This window comes from Eurypyga helias, unplaced genomic scaffold (genome assembly GCF_000690775.1).
Source record: "Eurypyga helias isolate BGI_N326 unplaced genomic scaffold, ASM69077v1 scaffold26767, whole genome shotgun sequence".
NCBI lineage: Eukaryota > Metazoa > Chordata > Aves > Eurypygiformes > Eurypygidae > Eurypyga > Eurypyga helias.
The window spans coordinates 30661-48984 of NW_010264052.1; the positions used below are offsets into that span (position 1 = coordinate 30661).

General features: G+C 52.7%; 1 protein-coding gene across 1 annotated transcript in view; it reads right to left on the reverse strand.

Annotated features, from left to right (window-relative positions):
* Positions 1–18324, reverse strand: part of GTF2IRD1 (GTF2I repeat domain containing 1) — a 45043-nt gene that overhangs the window by 20332 nt on the left and 6387 nt on the right. The window contains exons 4-12 of the mRNA XM_010156277.1: positions 15145–15328; positions 13754–14064; positions 13237–13326; positions 12233–12316; positions 11090–11273; positions 9798–9823; positions 7151–7271; positions 2901–2938; positions 1717–1797 (exon numbers count right to left, since the gene is read on the reverse strand). Of these exons, the coding sequence (XP_010154579.1) occupies positions 1717–1797; positions 2901–2938; positions 7151–7271; positions 9798–9823; positions 11090–11273; positions 12233–12316; positions 13237–13326; positions 13754–14064; positions 15145–15328 (1119 nt within the window). The remainder of the gene's footprint in view (positions 1–1716; positions 1798–2900; positions 2939–7150; positions 7272–9797; positions 9824–11089; positions 11274–12232; positions 12317–13236; positions 13327–13753; positions 14065–15144; positions 15329–18324) is intronic.

The following is an 18324-nucleotide window of genomic DNA, read 5'->3' on the forward strand; positions in this document are numbered from 1 at the left end:
TGAGCAGCTTTTGTTTCGATGCTGGGGGGCACCATCCCCAAACCAGGGTTCAGAGAATCCTGGCCCATCAGCAAGGGCTGAGCAAAGGGCCACCCTGGTCTCAGGAGCCCTGCACCAGGAGCTGCTCTGGGCTTGCATCTGCCACCTTCTTCCCTGGGACAACCCAGACCTTGTCCCTGAAACACACCCACCTCCCAGTCTGAGGGAAAAGAGCCAAAGTTTGTTCCTAACCTCCACGGAAGGTGAAGAGTAAAAATAGTTCAAAATTATTTACTTGGCTTAATTCCACCTAGACACTCAATTTTGGCTTGGAAAGTTAATGCTGCTTGACTGAGCTACTCCACTGTGGGAAAACCATTCCGCTAATGCTGCCTTCCTCCACAAAACCCACCTCCTCAGGTTTCCCTTACGTAATCTGCATGCCCTCTTCATTTAAACCTGCCTCGCCTCCCGCTGGGCTCTCCAACATCCTCAAAGAGCTACCCAAATTTAGCTTTAAATAAACCTTCAGCTAGTTTAAATACTTCAATCAGGTCACTTCTTAATCATCACCTCGCAGGATAAATAATCCAAATTTCATCAATTTCTCCCTGTAGGTGAGCACCTCTTTCCTATTAATCCTCCTCCCTGCCCTCAGCTGTACTCTCTCTGATTGAACTCGATCTTCAAATAAGGTAAGAAAAGGTGGACTCTGGACTTGAAGTATGATCTACCCGGCACCAGAGAATTGATAACACCTCCTCCTTCTCCTTGCACACACCGCCAGCTCGCCACATATTAGCTTTCTTCTCTTCCGTTAGCTGCCAAGTTGAAAATTAAAATGTTTGATCTACCACTATACCTTGTTCCTTCTCCTTCCCCTGTATTAACTGTACATTAAGCCCATTCTACCATAATCCTGGAGTGACTCCCCAGCTATCACTGCATTAAGGGGACTGCTACAATTTGGATGCAACAGAGATCACGGTGGGGCTGGGCATCACTCCTGTCCCCGGCATTACTCGCCCTCAGGTACATTGGGAGTCCTGTTGCTGCCCTCATTCTGGTGAGATAATTTATTTATGTTTGTAAAGCACACTGAAAACGTAAAGTACTAACTATCCACTCATTAAACTGCAAGGATCATCCTACCATTTGCTGTGCTGTCCAGGTCAGGTACGTGGAAAACAACTCTCCCAGCTGCCCTTCAAGCACCCAACCGCTCATCGCCATCACCACCCATTGCCACCGACCTCAGCAGGCAGAAACGTAGGCAAACGCATCAGCACCACCAATTCCAACACATTTTCAGCACGTGCTTAATATTAAACCTGTTCTTAAGAACTCTTCATAAGCAGGCTGTTTCTCTAAATTAAGGACCTCACCACAAGCATCCCGCGCTCGATACCTGGGATCCTCCAAGCCCATGCGTGAAGGAAAGCAGCAAACCAGGCTCGCTTTCTCCAGGGGAAAGGCAAGATAGAAAAGCAACGAAGGAGAGAGAGAAACATCAAAGAGCCCTAAAACACCCTCCACTGCCCCCAGGAATCCAGCTCATTCCTGATATGCCCCTTAAAATGACTTTCAGCAAAGGAAGACCATTGCATGGGCACAGGGGGACCTTCCCTGCTGGGAGATACCCTGAGAACACCTCTTCCCAAAGCAAAATGCTGAGACGGGATGGGGCAGCCCTGCAGCGCAAAGGCCACTGCATGCAGCCGGTACCCCAACACCTACCTGGCACGGTGATCTGGATGATGTCCAGCTCATCCGGCTCGATTTTGATCTGCCTGATCCCACCCAGCTCTCCTGAGGTACCTACCAGGGAAAGGCAACGAAAGGCAAATGGCCAACAGAAACCAGCAATGCCACATCTGCCCACCAGCACAGGCAGGGAAACCACGGCCAGCTGTGACTTCAGTGCCAGCTGAGCGTCCTGCAGCAGCAAAACGTTGGCCCAATGGCCCAGCAGCATCAAGCCCATGGAGGCATGGAGATATCCAAAGGATGTCCGTGGGTATGGCCTCTGCAAACAGCTTGGCTGGCAGGAGCCGCCGGTGTCCTGAAACTAGTCATTATGTGCTTGTTTCCTGGCTTTCTTCACTTAAAACAAACTGGGTCACCAACAAGCAAAGGTGGGGATGCAGGAGGAGCTGTCTCCAATGGGAGCTCCTGGCATCTTTAATGGTCCCAAACGCATGTTTGGGACAAGCCTGTCTGCAGACCCGTGCTCTGGGAGGACCGAGCATAGCCGGGGCACAACCAAGCTGAACCCCCGCAGAACGCAGTGTGGTTTGAATGCTGGCCAAGCAGGGAGCCTGCACCAGCCTGGCCATCCAGAGGCTGCCGGGGGGATGCGGCATGTGCTGCTCAACCCCACCGCCTCTTATCTCCAGATAAACGTCCTCATTTAGGGTGGGACTGATTCACTGCAGGGGCTGAGTCACAGCTTGCAGCTTGGGCAGGCCGGACAGTGAGGCTTGGCCTGGCTTCACCTATTCAGTGGTGATCCAAGGGGTCCAAGCACCTAAACCCAGGGAAGAGCATTTCCTCCTCCTTTATGGTGCTCAGAGCACGGACACTGCTGATTTCTTGGTGACCCGATTGTGGTAGCTTAGGGAGAAGGGAACTCAGAGGCTGACGACTTCCCTTAGCATTGCATTTAAGCATGTGCTTACCTCTGGTTATTTTAATTTATGCACTTTTGGGACCCAACTGAAGGGTCACAGAGTAAGACCCTCCATCTCTGCATCTACCAAATAGGGATAAAATCCTCAGAGAACTGCCTCGTGGGGCAACCATGTAACTGGTGTCATATGTCCAAGTTACCTTGCAGGCAGCTTTCTCTAATGCTCCCAAACCTCTCCCCGCTCCCTGCCCCAATGTCACTATTTTGCAAGGTAAAACGAATTATTCCTCACCTGGTTCACAGCTTTCAGAAGCACTACACTTCTCAGACCTGGAAGGGAAAGGCAGACAAGAGAGGTGGTCATGGAGCAACCAAAGGGACAGCTTAAACCCCAGCGGTGTCTGTAGGACTGATCCTGGCAGGAGGAAGAAACAGGTGAGGGCCGCGGAAGGATCCCTGGGGACACGGCACCCACGGTCCCAGCAGTGGCACATCAGTGGCTGCAAGGGAAATCCATGGTCTGTGGGTTTCTCTACAAACAAGCCCTGCTCCCAAATTCCCCCCTGGTATCAGCCCTGCCGCTAGCCACGGGTGGATGTAACCACAGCAGAGAGCTCCTGAAAGCAAGACGGCTTTTAAGCCCGAAACCTGGTCTCCTCCATCCATCCCTCTGCGGCAGAGCGCAGTGCGTAAGGCATCATTACAATGTGGTTACTCATGGAGCTAATGCAAACAGGGAGAAAGGAAAAGAAGTCAATTGATCTGGTAAATATTTATTCTGCCCAAAGCTTTTCTCCCCTGAAAACCGGGCGCTATCCCAAACTTGCATCTGCAGTTAACTTCGCATGCTGAGGAATTTACACACGGTGTTCAGCATCCAGATGCGATTACTTCGCGCTCTCAGGACGCGGTTGCTTTCTGTCTGTCTCTTTCTTAAACAAGAACAACCACGGTGCTTTGGCAGTAAATGATGTAAGGAATGGCACCGGAAAACACACTCCTCCACAAAGCTGGTCCTTCAGGAGGAAGGAAAACCCTTCCGAGCCAGTGCCACATCCCCGTTGGCTCAGGGGGGATGTTCAAAAGCACTGCTCAGCCGCCTAAATCCATTCAGAACAAACTACTGACAATGTGAAGGAAGCCAGGAATGCTCTTGGTATAGGTAAAATGCATCTCTGGTCCAGGAAGTACTGTGTGTATTACCTAGGAGCCTTCGGAAGGGTTTTCAACTCTCCCACTTCAGGTCAAAGCCAACCTTTCCCTAGGGAGATGTGGGAGAGGAGCTTCCCTGGGGAGTGCATTATCCCCGCTGTATCTGGCACTGCCTTTTCCCTGGAACTGGACCCTGACCCAGGTGGACCACTGTTATGGAAATGCTCTGCTCCTACCAGGGAAGAAGAACAAAGTGGGATTTGAATATCCACATATCATTTTTCCTGCAGACAGGTCTTATCAATGCATTGGGAGATCTGGGAGATCGAAGTCTACCCCTGTGGCAGGTAAAGCAAGCCGTGCACCACCACTGCAGTTCATGATTCCCTTTGTAACCAGAGGCGTGCATGAACCTCAGGCCCACGGCCTGATTCAATATGCACGTGGTGCTGGCTTTAGCCGGGACAGGGTTAATTAGGAGCAAGGCACACACACACAGAACTAGGACAAAGGGACCCCAGGGTTGTGCCACATCCACACCAGCAGAAGGTGGTCGGTCCAGCCCAGCACAGTCCAGAGCACAGCACTGCCATGGGGAGGGCAATCTGAATCTGGCAGGGTACAAACCACCCCTAAAAAAAGCGATTTTTCCCTCTAGGGTCTTCTAAATCGGTTCTAGCGGACCGTGCAAGCCCTACCTGGCCCACAGCTGGAGCGCAGCAGGTGAGACAGGGATGCTGCAGCATCAGCAAGGGCTGTGTGGGGCCCATGAACCTCTGGCTGCTCTCAGAGCTCTGAAGCCGCAAACTTCAGCTCCCATCCCGTCTGCACGTCCACAGACACCAGGAGCTGGTTTTCTACCTATTGCTCTGCAGAAACCACCTCGGCATCCCTAATATCCTGTCCTTCTACCTCCTGATTTCCAGTCACACCAATTTAACTGCACAGCGGGATCTTATGCAGCAAAAATTAGAAGTGTCCTAATTGTAAATGTTAACAAATGAACAGGAAAATGAGAAGCCTCAGGCCAGGTTGCAGCCCCACAGTGTGCTTAGAGGCCAGCGGTATGTGAAGCATCACCATTTCTCTGGCATCCAGCACGAAAGGGATGCTCTGCCACTCCCCACATCTAAACACCTCCAGGCACGGAGCAATCCAGCAAGGTGTGGAGAGCTGGCTGAGAAATGCTTTTGTGGCTAAGCTCTAACTGGGGATCCTGGAGATGCAAGTTTAATTCCCCATAAGACCAGTGAAGAACCTCAGGCCTGGACCCAGCCCAGCTGAGTTCCCATCACAAACGTCTCCAGACAAGGCTGTCATCCGGAGTCCCTTCGTCATCGGGGGGAGAAAAAGGCAGTAGTGGGGTACGTGTGATTCCTCCAACCCACGTTAAATGGTTGGAAGGGGCTGGCTCACCCGGCACGCTGAGCTGGCTGCTGCTGCAAGGTGCTGGAGCGACCCAGCCAGCCCCGCTCCAGCGGAGTGGGCAAGCGGCCACGCTGCCACTGCTCTGCTTCACCAGCGCAGCACCTCGGGGTGCTGTCCTTCAGCATGCTGAGCACTGACCGTTTCAACCCATGTACAACACCAACATGCTGAGCACTGACCGTTTCAACCCACGTACAACACCAACACGCAGAGCAAACCACCACGAGCCACAGACACCTCCTCCGGGCAAGGCAGCCCAGCCACCCATGATTTTTAATACCCTTCCCATGCTCACGGCTGACTCTTTTTCACTAAGACCACTTAAGGTGAAGCCACACATGGGAGCAGTCACCTCCCTCGGCAGAGCTCCAACGCAGCACAGCTTGCATTACACTTGCAGCCCGCACGTGCAGTGGTGCATGGAAGCAGGGATGGTGTCTGCAAGGTGCAGGAAACATCACTGTGACATGGCACAGGGCACGAGTGACACCCACAGGGTGCTCCCGGCACCCCGTCCCTGGCAGGGGATGAGAATTTGGCTGGTTCCATTTAGCCAAATGAAGCCTGGGAGGGAAGACGGTGGTGTCCTGCAGCAGTGGGGCAGCAAGGTTGTGCAGGAGCCATCCCAACCTCGTGGGGCAACACCACACCAAACCCTCCTTTGAAGCTGGAGATCCCCAGAGGGCTGGGTGACAACTGCCAGCCCCACGGACTGGGCAGCTTGAGAGGTCTCTGCCCTCTGAAGCTGCGGGGTTTCAGTGCTTGGCGCACCACGGGGCTCGCTCACTGCCTGCTCTAACGCTGCTGACGTGGTGAGGTCTCCCGCCCAGGGTTAGCACAGCTTTAGAGGCACATGGCAGCCACATCCAAGGGGACAAAACTCAAGCAGCACTGGGGAGAATGAGAAGACTCCAACCTGTCGCAGGTTCATGCCAACGAAGAGCCAGGGAGGGAGGGTAACCCAACACATGCCATGGAGGAGACCCCATCTCCCCACCCCAGCTCGCAGTTACCCACCCCACAGCAGGGTCCGCAGCCCCGGCTGGCAGAGGTGTCAGCGTGAGGCTCTGTGCCAGAGGATGAGGAGCACTAGTCATCCCTCCCATGGCTGAGCTGTCTGCACGGGGCAAGGCTGGGAAAAAGCTCCTTTCCCTGCAGCACAGCCTTGCCTGTGAGCACCAGCTATACTGCTATGTGCTGCTGCCCTGCTGCTCTTATTTAAAGTGATGTTAAAGGTAATTGTTTGGGCTAAATACTACCTTGCTTCCGACCAGCTGGAGCAAAAAATGAAACACTGGTGCTACACAGAGGAAAACACCTTCTGGATCTCGCAGGACAGGTTGGAAAGCAGTGCTATAGACTCCATAGTCCCCGCCAGCATGGTATAGACCAGTCTAGCTCGTGGCACGGTCGCCCCAGGAACAGGTACTCTCATTAAAAGCCTCCTGCCCTGCTGAAAAAAAAAAAAGACATCTGTTAATCCGCTATTAGTCTTCCTGGGAGCTTTATAAACAAGTAACATTTAATTAGCAGGATGCTGTGTTACGGTGCCAGCTGAGGGTGAATCCTTAGGCCATGCTTTAACATCACAGATAGCTCTGCAGATAATCCCAGCCTGCTCGGGCACAGCCCCAATTCCATCAGTTTTGTACAAAAGCAGTTATTCCAAACTTTGCCATTTTGGCTCGCAGAAGGATGGGGGTGTTCAGCCTCTCCTGTGTGGGCCAGCTGTACGATCGCAGTGGGTTTTCAGGGAGGTGGGAAAGCAGCGCCCTCGCAGCCACGCGCCTTCCCGCTGTGACACATACACCCCCTCCCAGCGCTGCAGCTTTCTGAGCTGCACCCGTCGCACCCTCCCGTGTCCATCCTTCCCAGCAGGCGCACAAGCCGGCAGCAACAACCTGCCATGCACATTAACGACCCAAAGGTACTCTCTGAGTGGTGTCACCGAGTGCCACTTACCTGCTGCTGGCCTGAGAGGTCCCTGCCAGGTCCAGCACAGCCCCGCGGTGCGGCTCAGGGGAGATCTCCCCGGAGGGGCTGGAGGGCTCCAGCTTGGTTGGATCTTTGGTAAATTTGCTTCCTGGTGCCAGGTGCGCAGGGCAATTTTGGAAGGAAAAGCAAAACCAGAATTAGCAACCAGAGACACCAACAACGCAGCTTTTGCACCTCCGCTTGTTCCCCTCCTAGTCCCAGAGCTGAGATCAGGGTGGGGGACAGGTTTTCAAGAGTGACCTGCTTGCAAAGAGAAGGGTAATGATTTAATTGGGTTTACTTGTTCAAATAATAGCAAGATGCTTGCTTAAACCTCTGTGGAATGGTGTACTGGAAACCCGGCCGGGAATGGAGCATCTCCGGAAATGGCAGGGTGCCGGGAGGTAGGGGCTGGGGTTGGGAAACCCATGCAGGGGCAGGGCCATGGAGCAGTGCTGCAGGAGCAAGCCCCAAAGCAGGGAGAGCCCTGTCCCAAGAGAGGGGACGTGATGACCTGTACGGGAGCTCGGCAAAGCCCAGGACAGCGGGGACAGGCAGCCCCATCCTGCAGCTCCAAGCTCCACATGCAGGGAGAGAAATCTCTGCTGTAGTGACATGGAGAGGGACAAAAGCATCCTGTCACCATGAAAAACCTCCTCTCTCCCTTCCCTGTTCCTCAGCAACCTGAAAGGAACTGAAACAAAGCCTCAGCAATGACCTTGGAGATGAAAAGAATGATCTGAAGGCAGGGTAGGAAATGGAAATCAGGCAGGGAAGGTGAGCAAAGAGCTGAAGGATTAGTGCTGGGGGAAGGAGGGAATGGAATTACACCACGAGGCTGCAGAAACCACATAGGTGTCTTGTTAAATAGCTGCCAAGGGCCCTTCACTGGTCTCAAAGCGCCGTCGTGACATCCCCACCCTTCCAAAACACATCCCATCTGTGGGAACTTGAAGCCTTTTCCCTTTCGGCTCCAGCCTGGGAGGAAGGGCAGGGCTCTGGCAATGGCACCGGCAGCAATATAGAGCCTTAAAGACACTATTTGTCTACCGACAGTCCAAAAAGCTCCTTTTGATTTGTGCTTTCTACGGACCAAATCCTGTTCTTGCAGTAGCAAAGCTGCCTGAAGCTGCTACCCAGGGGAGTAGAAAAAATAGGTTTCCTAGCAGTGGTGGGTATTTTAATTAAAGGATGAGCAAAACTGTACGGGGAAGCTTTGGGATACTTTGCAGTCGGCAATTTAAAATACAGCTCCACTCGGAAAACAGCGTCTTTGCAAAAATGGCACCTCCTGACTCAGCAGATGCCTTTTTTTTTTTTTTTTTTTGCACAGTCAGATGTGCTGACATGCATCACAAAAAGGCAGGTTTAATGTGTTTTGCTTCTGGTAGTTCTGCAGGGACCAGGCAGGGGAGGGGGAACTGCCATCCGCCCCGGTCCTGCTGGGTTTGCTTCTTCCTCTCCTCGTTTCCACTTGCACCTCCCTGCTATGCAACCCCCGCGCTCACAGCGCAGTGCTTCCCATCGGCGGACGTACAGGCGCACGATGCCTCCCCCCGGCTACCACGCAACCGTGATGGAGTTGCAAGGAAAACCCAAGCATCCCAAGACATAATTCAGTGCTCCCTCCCTTGGGGGTGGGTTAGAGCTTAAAAAATCCTTTTCTTGAGAAAAGAGTCATTAATGGGACTGGAGACAAAGAAACACCCCCCTGCTCCCACTGTGGGGGTAGGACCCCCTCCAGGCTCTGCTGGAGGTCCCCTTTGGGTGGCTCTCGTATCACTGTCCCCAGGGAGCACCCCTGGGGATGGGGATGTCGTGGGGCCACAGGGGTTAATTTGGCCGGCAGAGATGCGAGAGGAGAAAGTGTCTGGAAAGCCGCCAGCGTGTGGGGTTGGCAGCTTGGGGAAAAATAAACAACCCCAAAACACGTCTTTACTTGCGAGCCAAGCCCAGGCGATCCGGGAGCGGGGCTGGGCGGTGATAAGCTGAAGTGCAGTGCCAGTTCAGGCGGGTATCAGAGCGTGGGTTGGGGGCAGCTGCTGGAGCGAGGGTTGGGTCACGTCGCACCAGTACCTGTCTCCTTCTATTTGCCAAGAAGCACTTGGCCTGGCTTCTCCAGCTCAAAGCAAAAGGAGTAAAACCACGAGGCAAAGATAGCCAAGAAACCCCCTCTCAAGGGTTTGGTGACTGACAAAATGGATTTTTGTTGTTTTTCGTTTAAAAACAACCAGCAGCTGGATGATGATAGCATTTCCCAGCAAAAAAAAAAAAAAAAGAATAATTTACCAGTGAGGAACCCATCAGTAATTTTTCTTCCTCCTGAAAGCACAGAAACATGTGGCGTGCTGCCCGTAGCTGCAGCTCACCCTGGCGCAGGGAGCCAGCCCAGCTTCACGCAGCGGGGATTTCGCACTTCAGCGCTGTTTAAGGGGTGCACGGTGCTCACACCGATCCCAGGCACAGGCAGCCGCAGCACGCCCGGGTGCAGAGTGCAGACAAGGCTTCTCCTCGCTGAGCACAACTGCGCCTGTCCTGCACTTCTGCTGCTTACAGGTGACATTATTTCAACTCTGCTTCTCTGGATTATCTTTCAGTTTTGTGGGCAATAAATTAAAGGATGTGGAGAACGTACCTGTAAAAATTCTCTCGTCAAACATCCTAGGAAGAAAGGGGAAAAAAGGGATTAGAAATAGGTGCTTCTTATGACTGAATTTTAGGTTTTATTAATGAACAGTGTTAAACCAAGTCAAAATAGTAGTTTTATTCATACCCTAAAAAAGGGAATGATCTTTCAGCTAAAAAAAAAAAAAAAGCCTTTTAGCCTGTTGTGCAACCAAGCAATCTTACAGCATATGCTTTTTAACTAAAGCACCCTTAAATCTGCTTATAAGTCATTCTCTTAATTTAATTAACTTATTAAATGAGGCTGCTACAGGCTGGCTTTACCAAAGGAGACGATGGGACTGACGTAGCTGTTGCTGGACCTTCACTTCACAATGCTGGCCCTCGACCAGATGTCACCTGTCTCCTGAATATTGTATTTTGGTGTCACCCACAACTTAGCTCATGGGAGCGAAGTTCAGGGGCACGTCTTGGGGCCTGATTCAGCCCCATGCAGGCCTAGCAGTGCAGGACAAAGCAGCCCCTCCCCTGGTCGACATCTGGAAAGCTAATTCCTTTTAGGATGCCTGAGTCCTGTTGATGTCTGTGGTTTTACCCTAGGGAGCCTTAGCCGGGGTTTTTCTGCACTGTAGTTTCACACCTCTAGCAAGGGAACAACACAAGTGCTGCGCTTTATGCAGGGACTGAATAAATAAATAAATACATTATAAAGCAGATTTTCCTGATGGAGAAGCAAAGAGGGGTTGCACAGCACAGAGCTATTTGGGAAAGCACCCACTCCTCCTACTCCCGTGTAAACACAGGCATCAAGACAGAACGCCCTGCCCATGGGCGATGCATCCTCATCACCGTATATATAGGATGTCCATAAGTGATAACCCCAAAACAAGGCGGTGGGGAATCCCCATGTGGGATGAATATGGATGTTCCTGCTCCCACCCGGAGGCACCACTCCCATCGGCCAAATGCTGTTGGAGAGTCGTGCTGTGACTGGAGGGCTCCTTTACCACCCAAAACGCTTCGTGTGGCACCAACAATGCCTGCACAGACTTACAGCAGGGTGGTGGGGTGCAGGGGTGACCATGGTACAGCCAGTCCTGCCATGTCCTCGCCAAAGGGAGACAGCGATGGAAAACAGAGGTTTGGGGGGGAAAAATAATGAGCTGGTTAGCTCTTTTCCATGAAAAAGGGTAACATGAGTATTGGGAGTCAAAGCAAACCCTGTGAGCATGGAGGGAACACAGATTAAATCCCTGAGCCCCCTCGAGGCCATGCGCTCTTCCTTCCCTTCCTGCCACTCACCGTTTGATGACAAAATGGATGTTGTGCCTCTCCTCCAGTATCCGCTTGAGTTTGGGGACGCCGTAGGTGCAAGGTCTTTTGAAGGGTATTTTGTCCGGAATTCCGATGATTTCCACTGCCTCGGGGTCGCAGGCAATCTTCCGGTATGGGACAGGGACCATGTGGTCTAAACCCAAGGCTTCGGCTGAAAAGTAAACACGTGGTTTTTCACTCAAACACGCGCTTTTCCTTTTACAGATGATAAATGAAGGTGTAAAGGCTTGAACTCAAGCAAAGCGAGTGCCTCCTGCCCTCTTTCTTTTCCTTTGATTCTCCCAGAAGCTGAGCCCTGGGAGCAGCTTGCCCATGGGAAATGGGGAGACAGTGCAGCAGCAAACGTAGTGTTTTCCAAAACCCTCAAACACCCCCGGCATTGCTCAAAACAGGGATGAGCTACCCCACGTGCCGTCCCCAAGGTCCCCAAGACCGCAGCAGGTTGCTGAGCTATATAACTCACGAGGTGCAGAGCACACACGCAGTTTAGAAGTCACAGAGCTCACCTATAGCTCATATATAACTCACGAGTTACACAGCACACATTCATTGCCCATCTGCAACGCATGAATTACACAGCCTGATGAGGATGGTACAGGCGACAACCTCCAGCCTGTCAGCCCATTCCCAAGCTTACAGCTGCCCAAACGCCCACGAACTAACCCAAAAGCACTGCTCGTGGTAAGGGAAGCACCAACGATACCCATAAGCCGTGCAGGTGGGAAAAAGCAGCTGCAATAAGAACAATCTTCTCTTCTGCCCTGTCACCTTAATTTAAAACAGCCACATGCCCCTGCTCCCCCTCGCCTGCAAGCACCGGCAGCGTCCAGGCGCTCCGACCCAGCGTGCCACACTTCAGACTGGGGCCGTTTTACAGCCCAGTTATAAATTCCTTGATGGCGAAGGGGGGTGACTCCAAATAGAAATATTGACATAACCTTCAGCAGACACCCGGAGACTGGGAGCTGCTGGGCTAAATGTGTTAGGAAGAGAAGGGAGCTCTAGCATATGGCTTCTGCTGCTATGTTAGGGAACAAAAATGATTGCTATATAATGATATGCAAACCACAAGCACTGCAGATGCATAATGGGATATTAACTCCTACTCACCATATCTGCTGTTAAACAGAATTTGCACGCACTCCCTAAGGGTGTTGATATCTTCAGTTTCTTTTATAAAACTGTCCCACTTATCTATCAAAACAAAATATAAGAAATAAGGAACTTCCATATGGTTCGTACACAGCAGATGCACTTTTCTCGCGCAAAGAGCTGGGAAGCGGGAACAAGACTTTGCTGCTTTAAAAATAATATTTCCCTCTTCCTGAGCAGATTCTGCCAGGCTGGCAGATAAGGTCTGGGTTTCCCCAGTCCCAGCCCCAAGCAACCTCCTCTGCAGCCGTGCATGTGCAAAGCAGATTCCTAAGAAATGACCCCATAAAAACTTCTCAACCCTGAAATGAAAGACCCTCTGGGACAGAGCAAACTCAACCTCAAACGAACCTTTGAAAGGCACAGAGAAGCCTTTTCACCTCCCTCTCTTTCCCAACTTTCCCACCCATATTTTCTTCTTCTTTTTAACGCAGGCAGGCGAGGGTTTTGATGCAAACACATCAGCGTTTTCAGGTTGCATTTCCCTTGGGTGGGGTGGAGGTGGGGAAATGGCAAAGTCACCTCCCCTTTGCTGACCCCCCTGGGCAGCACTGCAGAATCATGCCGGGGTTAGTGGTTTCAGCTATTTTGAAATAATGCCAAGCTTTCAGAGGGTATTTACTGTCTGCAGCTCGGGCAAACAGCCTCACCCAAAGCCGTGCCTCGGTTCCCTGTGCACGAGGCGGGGATGGGATTTCCTAGCTGACCGGCAGCGCGGGAGGGCCAAGCATCATGGAGATGGCAGGAATGGACCTGAGTGGGAATGAAGGTCTCAGCTGCGATGCTGAGATGTTGCAGCAAGTCAACGGAAAAAATCTCCCGCTGCAGCATCTCCAGCACTGCTGGGTCCCCACAGGGCATGGAGATGGCTGGGAGACCACTGTGGAGAGACAGCACCGGGGGGAAACCTTTCCCTAAGGGGTGGCTGCCAGCTGTCTCCAATGCCAGAACAGGACACGGACCTGTCTTGTCATGGACGATGGAGAAGAGGATGCGCTTGGACGAGTGCACATTCTGGATGAGAGGACCTCCGGAGACCGATGATTTCTGTCCTGGACAAGTGGGGAGACAAGGAGAAAGGGCTGATGAGAGCCTGACCGATGCTCCGGGCACCCAAACAAGCCCCTGGGTGCTGTCCCCCACCAGTGAGGCTGACACGGCCGCGCCAGCCCTCCTCCATGCACCCTGGCCTGTGACAACCCAGTGGGGTCCCCACCATCCCGCCCTGGCTGCCCCTCCAGCCTCGTGGTGCAGTACCCAGCGTTTCAGGGCAAAAACGGAGGTGCGCCCCGTTGGCACCTTGGAAAGGGCCGGCATGGCGCGACACGGCCAGGAGGGTCCGCTCATCTCCATACGGGCCGAGCTTTGCCCTGATTTTCATCCGAGGACTGCCATAACACCCGGGCCTGTCCCCTGTCAGCGCCGGGTGGGTGGGCTTCGCACCAGGCCCTCGTCTGAGAGCAAACTCCAGGCTATTACCACAGCAGTCGCTGTACTCCTGTGAGGAAGGCACCTTCAGCTCTCCCGCGGGCCTGGGCAGCAGTGCCTCGCCCGCCGTGTTCGGCCCGGGCAGCCCGGAGGACACCTCTTGCTTTAGGTCGACGGCGATCTGGGTCGGCAGCGAGACGCCGTATAAGAAGTTGGTGACGGCGACGGCAGAGGGGGTGTCCTGGCCGGCGGGTTTGGCCATGGGCCCGTTGGCACCAGAGTCTCGGCCGCCCTTGGAGGCGAGGGAGGTACAAGTCAACTCAACGCTGGGGTTCAGCTCTCGGCTGGGCTCGTCTGCTGGCCTGAGGGGAAGGAATGGGAAAGAGGGGAAAAACCCAGGTTCCTTTAGGTCCGTGGCATTGCTAAGCTGGGACAAGCAAGGATGTGGAGAGGGTAGGAGAGTTGTGCTCAGGAGGATGGGATAGGCTGCACCATTGGCTGCCAGGCTCTTTGTTTCAGAAATTACAGCCACCACCCAATCTCATCCAGCTTCTTCCAGCACCTGGATTGTTTTTGTCTCCTTTCAGTGGAGCAGTTGGCTTTATGGTAGTTCAAGGTGTTTATATTAGCTAGGGCAAAGCTGCCCAGCTCCATGGCCCGGTGTCTTTAAGGAGTAGAACAATTTGTGTGACCATAGCCACTTGACTCCATTGCCTGTCGCAGCCCCCAGGACCCACGGCACATCCAACAAGGACCTCAGTCACCCCTAGGATGAGCTTCAGACCGAGGAAGCCCACGTGCTTCGCATGAGACAGACAGCCGCGAGCTCACAGACAGCTCGAATTCTGCGTGTCCTACTTTTAGCTATCTCAGCCTGATTTTCCAGAAGTGCCGAGCCTTCAGAGGAGGTATTCGGTAGCGCTCAGCATTTCTCTGGATGGAGCCGAGGTGCTGCCAGCCAGGCAAACACAAAAGAAGCACACGCAAAACCACCAAGCCCCTTACAAAAATGTAGCCAAAATGGGGAGTCTGCCCCACCACGGTCCCCACCTCCCTCCTTGTCTGGCATTAAAAGACCCATTTCAGCCTGGGAAGGAGCTTGCAGCATTTACACTGGAAATCCCTCTGGAGACAGAAAAGCACTTAGCTAACCGCAGCGGAAATTTTGGTGGAGACACGTAAAGCGATGCGGTTAATGCACACGTTTCCACGCGCTTGTTATAGGAACAAGTCCAAAATGGTGTCGAGCCACCCCACACGGATGAACCTTCATGCAAGGCTGTGTTTGGCACAGCCAGACCTGTGTTTCTGGATCTGGATTAGCTGGGACACGGGAGGGACCTTCCTGCCTGTGCAAAATCTCCGCCATCCTCTGGTGTTATAGGAACCACCTTCCCAAGGGCTCACTACCCACCCACCCCTTCAGGGATCCCCAAAATCACCTTTTTAGCCTGAAGCGGATGCTGTGGCTGTGCTCTAAGATGGCCATAAGGGACTTCACGTCGTACTCCATGGGTTTCTTAAAGCTGATCCCCTCAGGCAAGCCAGCCACCGCCAGCGAGCCTGGCTCTTTCAGGAACCTCTCGTAGGGCAAAGGCACCACGCTGCTCTTCCCCATGGCTTCACCTGGGGAGGGGGCAGAGTTACACACCGACAGACACCCCCGCACCCCCGACCACGGCCGTGCCGGGCTGGAGGAGCAAATGCAAGAGCAAGAGATCCCAATGGAAACATTATGAGGAGAAAATCGCTTCCTACTTCTGCACTTAGTACACGAGGATTTGCAAGCTCTTTCTCAGTGCTAATTAATAAAAAGCTCACAACAACCCAATAAGCAAGTGTCTGATCAACCCAATAAGCAAATGTGTGTTCCCACTGTTTGGGGCTGTCAGCTAGGGTCACTTGGCACAAGCCCATCCCCCTGGGAGCGCCCGGATGCGTGCCAGCAAGGGATGTGGCCACCGGCAAGCCGGGAGGGAGCCAAGAGCTGACAAAGGAGGCTGAAGGACTCGCGCTGATTTTTCTCTCACACCTACTGAGATATTCTGGGAACCTTCTTTTCAGTGGGTTTTCTTATTTTACCTCCTGGAAGAATGGAAAGTACTTTGATTGCTGGTGCTGTCAGGCAGCCTTGATGCACTTCGAAAGACAAGCAAAAAAACCCCAAAACAGTCTCCCTTCATCCCACCACTGGCCGGCAGCACGAACATCAATAAATTTGACTGCACGATCGCTTCCAGCTGCCCAGAAATCTCCCCTGGGCGATGGGCACAGAGTCCCCGTGTTCCCACTGTTTGGGGCTGGCTCCATGGTACCTCTGACACCAAAATCTCCTGGAGGAGTCAGGAACAAACTGCTTTCCCCTCTCCAGCAGGAGATGACCAGTGAGCATTGCAGCTATACAGAGATTTTCTAAACCACCTGAAGAGACCACATGCCCAAGCTCTGGATGCTTACGGTGCTCTCCAGGCGAGACACTGTCGGAAAAATCAGCCCTTTCTGAAGGGTTTCAAGGAATGACCAAACCCTTAAGCTGCTCTCTGTGGAAAAATTATTTTGGAAACCAATACAAGTCACTGCAACCAATAAACCTGGTGCTGAAAGCACGAAGCAGAAGAAACAGCCGTGCAGGAATAACCTGTCTGGCAAAGCAGCGTCCAGATGCAGAACATCTGGTTGCGTGGCAAGGTGTCTGCACCTTCGTCTAGAGGCTAAGGAGCAGGCAGAAGAGACTACAGGGCCTTTAAATAGTTGTGGGATTTTATACTGTCGGTTTTCTTTAAAATCTTTCTTTTTTCTCTCTTCTTTAAAAAAAAAGAACCACCAAAGGATCTTACAGAAACCCTGGAAATCTTGTGGCGCTGTCAGCAAGTCCTTATTAAAAGTGATTCCTTCAACATGTTCTTTGAAGCAATGTGTGATAACAAACAACGTGCAACTTGCATGAGCCATCAAGGTTCCTTATAGGCGGGATGGATGTTTTAATTAAGCCAGTAACAGAAGTTTCAACCCAAACCTTTGCACCACAACACCATGAGCACATTTTCTGCAAGCCCAGACACCACAGTGATGGTTTCCCTGCCCCACCTCTAGCAGCTTTCCACCTCCCTCCATCACCTCTCTTCACGATGGGGAGAAGTTCCTGATGCCCACGGCGGCTCCCCATCAACCCGACACTCAACAACTCCCCGAACATATTTTTATGGGGAATGCGTTACTGTCAAAGTGACCTTCACCGAGCCTCGCACAGCCGTGCAGAGGCTGACGGTTTAGTGAAAGAGAGACAATAATCATCGTTAATGTCTGTTTAATAGAAGCCAGCGGTAATCAGTCATCCTGTTGGTGCGGAGATTACCCGGCTCTGGAGGAAATACACGATCTTTTTGACTGAGCATTTTCTAAGATTTTTTGTTTCCAATCCCTGTTGATGGGAGGCAACTGAAAGGATGAAAAAACCCCAATACCATAAGAAAGATAACTGTTAATTCCTGACAGTCCTCTCTTGTGTTGGAAACAGAATCACCTTGGGGCACCTACTATCTGCTGAGATATTTCTCCCCACTCATCCAGGAGACACTCTTCCCGGTGGGCATGCTGAGATGGAAACATCCACCCAGCTGGTTTTGCCACAGAGCAGCTCAAGGATGGAAACAGCTGATCCTGCTGCCTCAGCAGCAAAGGCAGAATTACACCCAAAACTGCTGGCCCAGGGATATCCCACCTTCTCCTGCCATGGCAGCGCTGCCAACCCTGGGTTGTCCCCGTGGATGTCCACACACCTCGACAAGGTAAAGAGCATCGCAAACTCATCCCAATGGATGGGCTGCCTGGTCCATACACCCTGTGCAGATGCACCCTGTCACGGTTTTTTATGCAGCTACATATTTATGGTATGTCACATATGAACGCATTCCCATCTTCCCAAGAGGCCTGTAAAGCCTGACGCTCTCCCAGCAGCAGGACAAGCCCTGCAGCTCAGGGTGGGAATCCAATCAGTGCCAAAATGCTCTCCCCAGCCTATTCCCCGGGCTCTTCTGCATTGTCCCTTGTTCCTGCTCGGGCCGATCCTTTTGGAGGCAGCGAGAAAAGTTGATTACCCCCGTTAATGGGACTATCACCTCCAAGTCCTTTAAGTGGTTTCCAAAAGCCTCAGCAACTGTCCATCCCCAGGGGAAGGGCTGCCATGTCCCCTTTCTGTCTGTGAAGCCCACGGCAGGCACTGGCGAGGCGAGTACCGAACAACCAGCAGCAACAGATCCCGTGTGTGTGCCCAGGGCAGATGGTGGGAGCACCCGCTGTCCCTGTCCCGCTGCGGTGGGAGAACCTGTTCCCAAACCCAGCACATAAATAGGGGCGATGCCTGCGCTGCAGGCTCAGGGAGACCCGCAAGCCCCGGGAGCACACTGCAAATCCTAAATGCCAATGGGGAGCTGCTACCAGGAAAGCAAAACACCCTGTTCTGCAGCTGGTCCAGGCAGGGGGCCTGAACTCCCCCGAAGCATCATGCCAGGCTAATGCAACCCGCTGAGCAGCACGGGGGAATATTGGGCTCACCACCCTGCTTTCCCAACCCAGGCCGGCACAGCCTCACAGGGGCTGCCCAGGGATGAGCTGGGAGCACG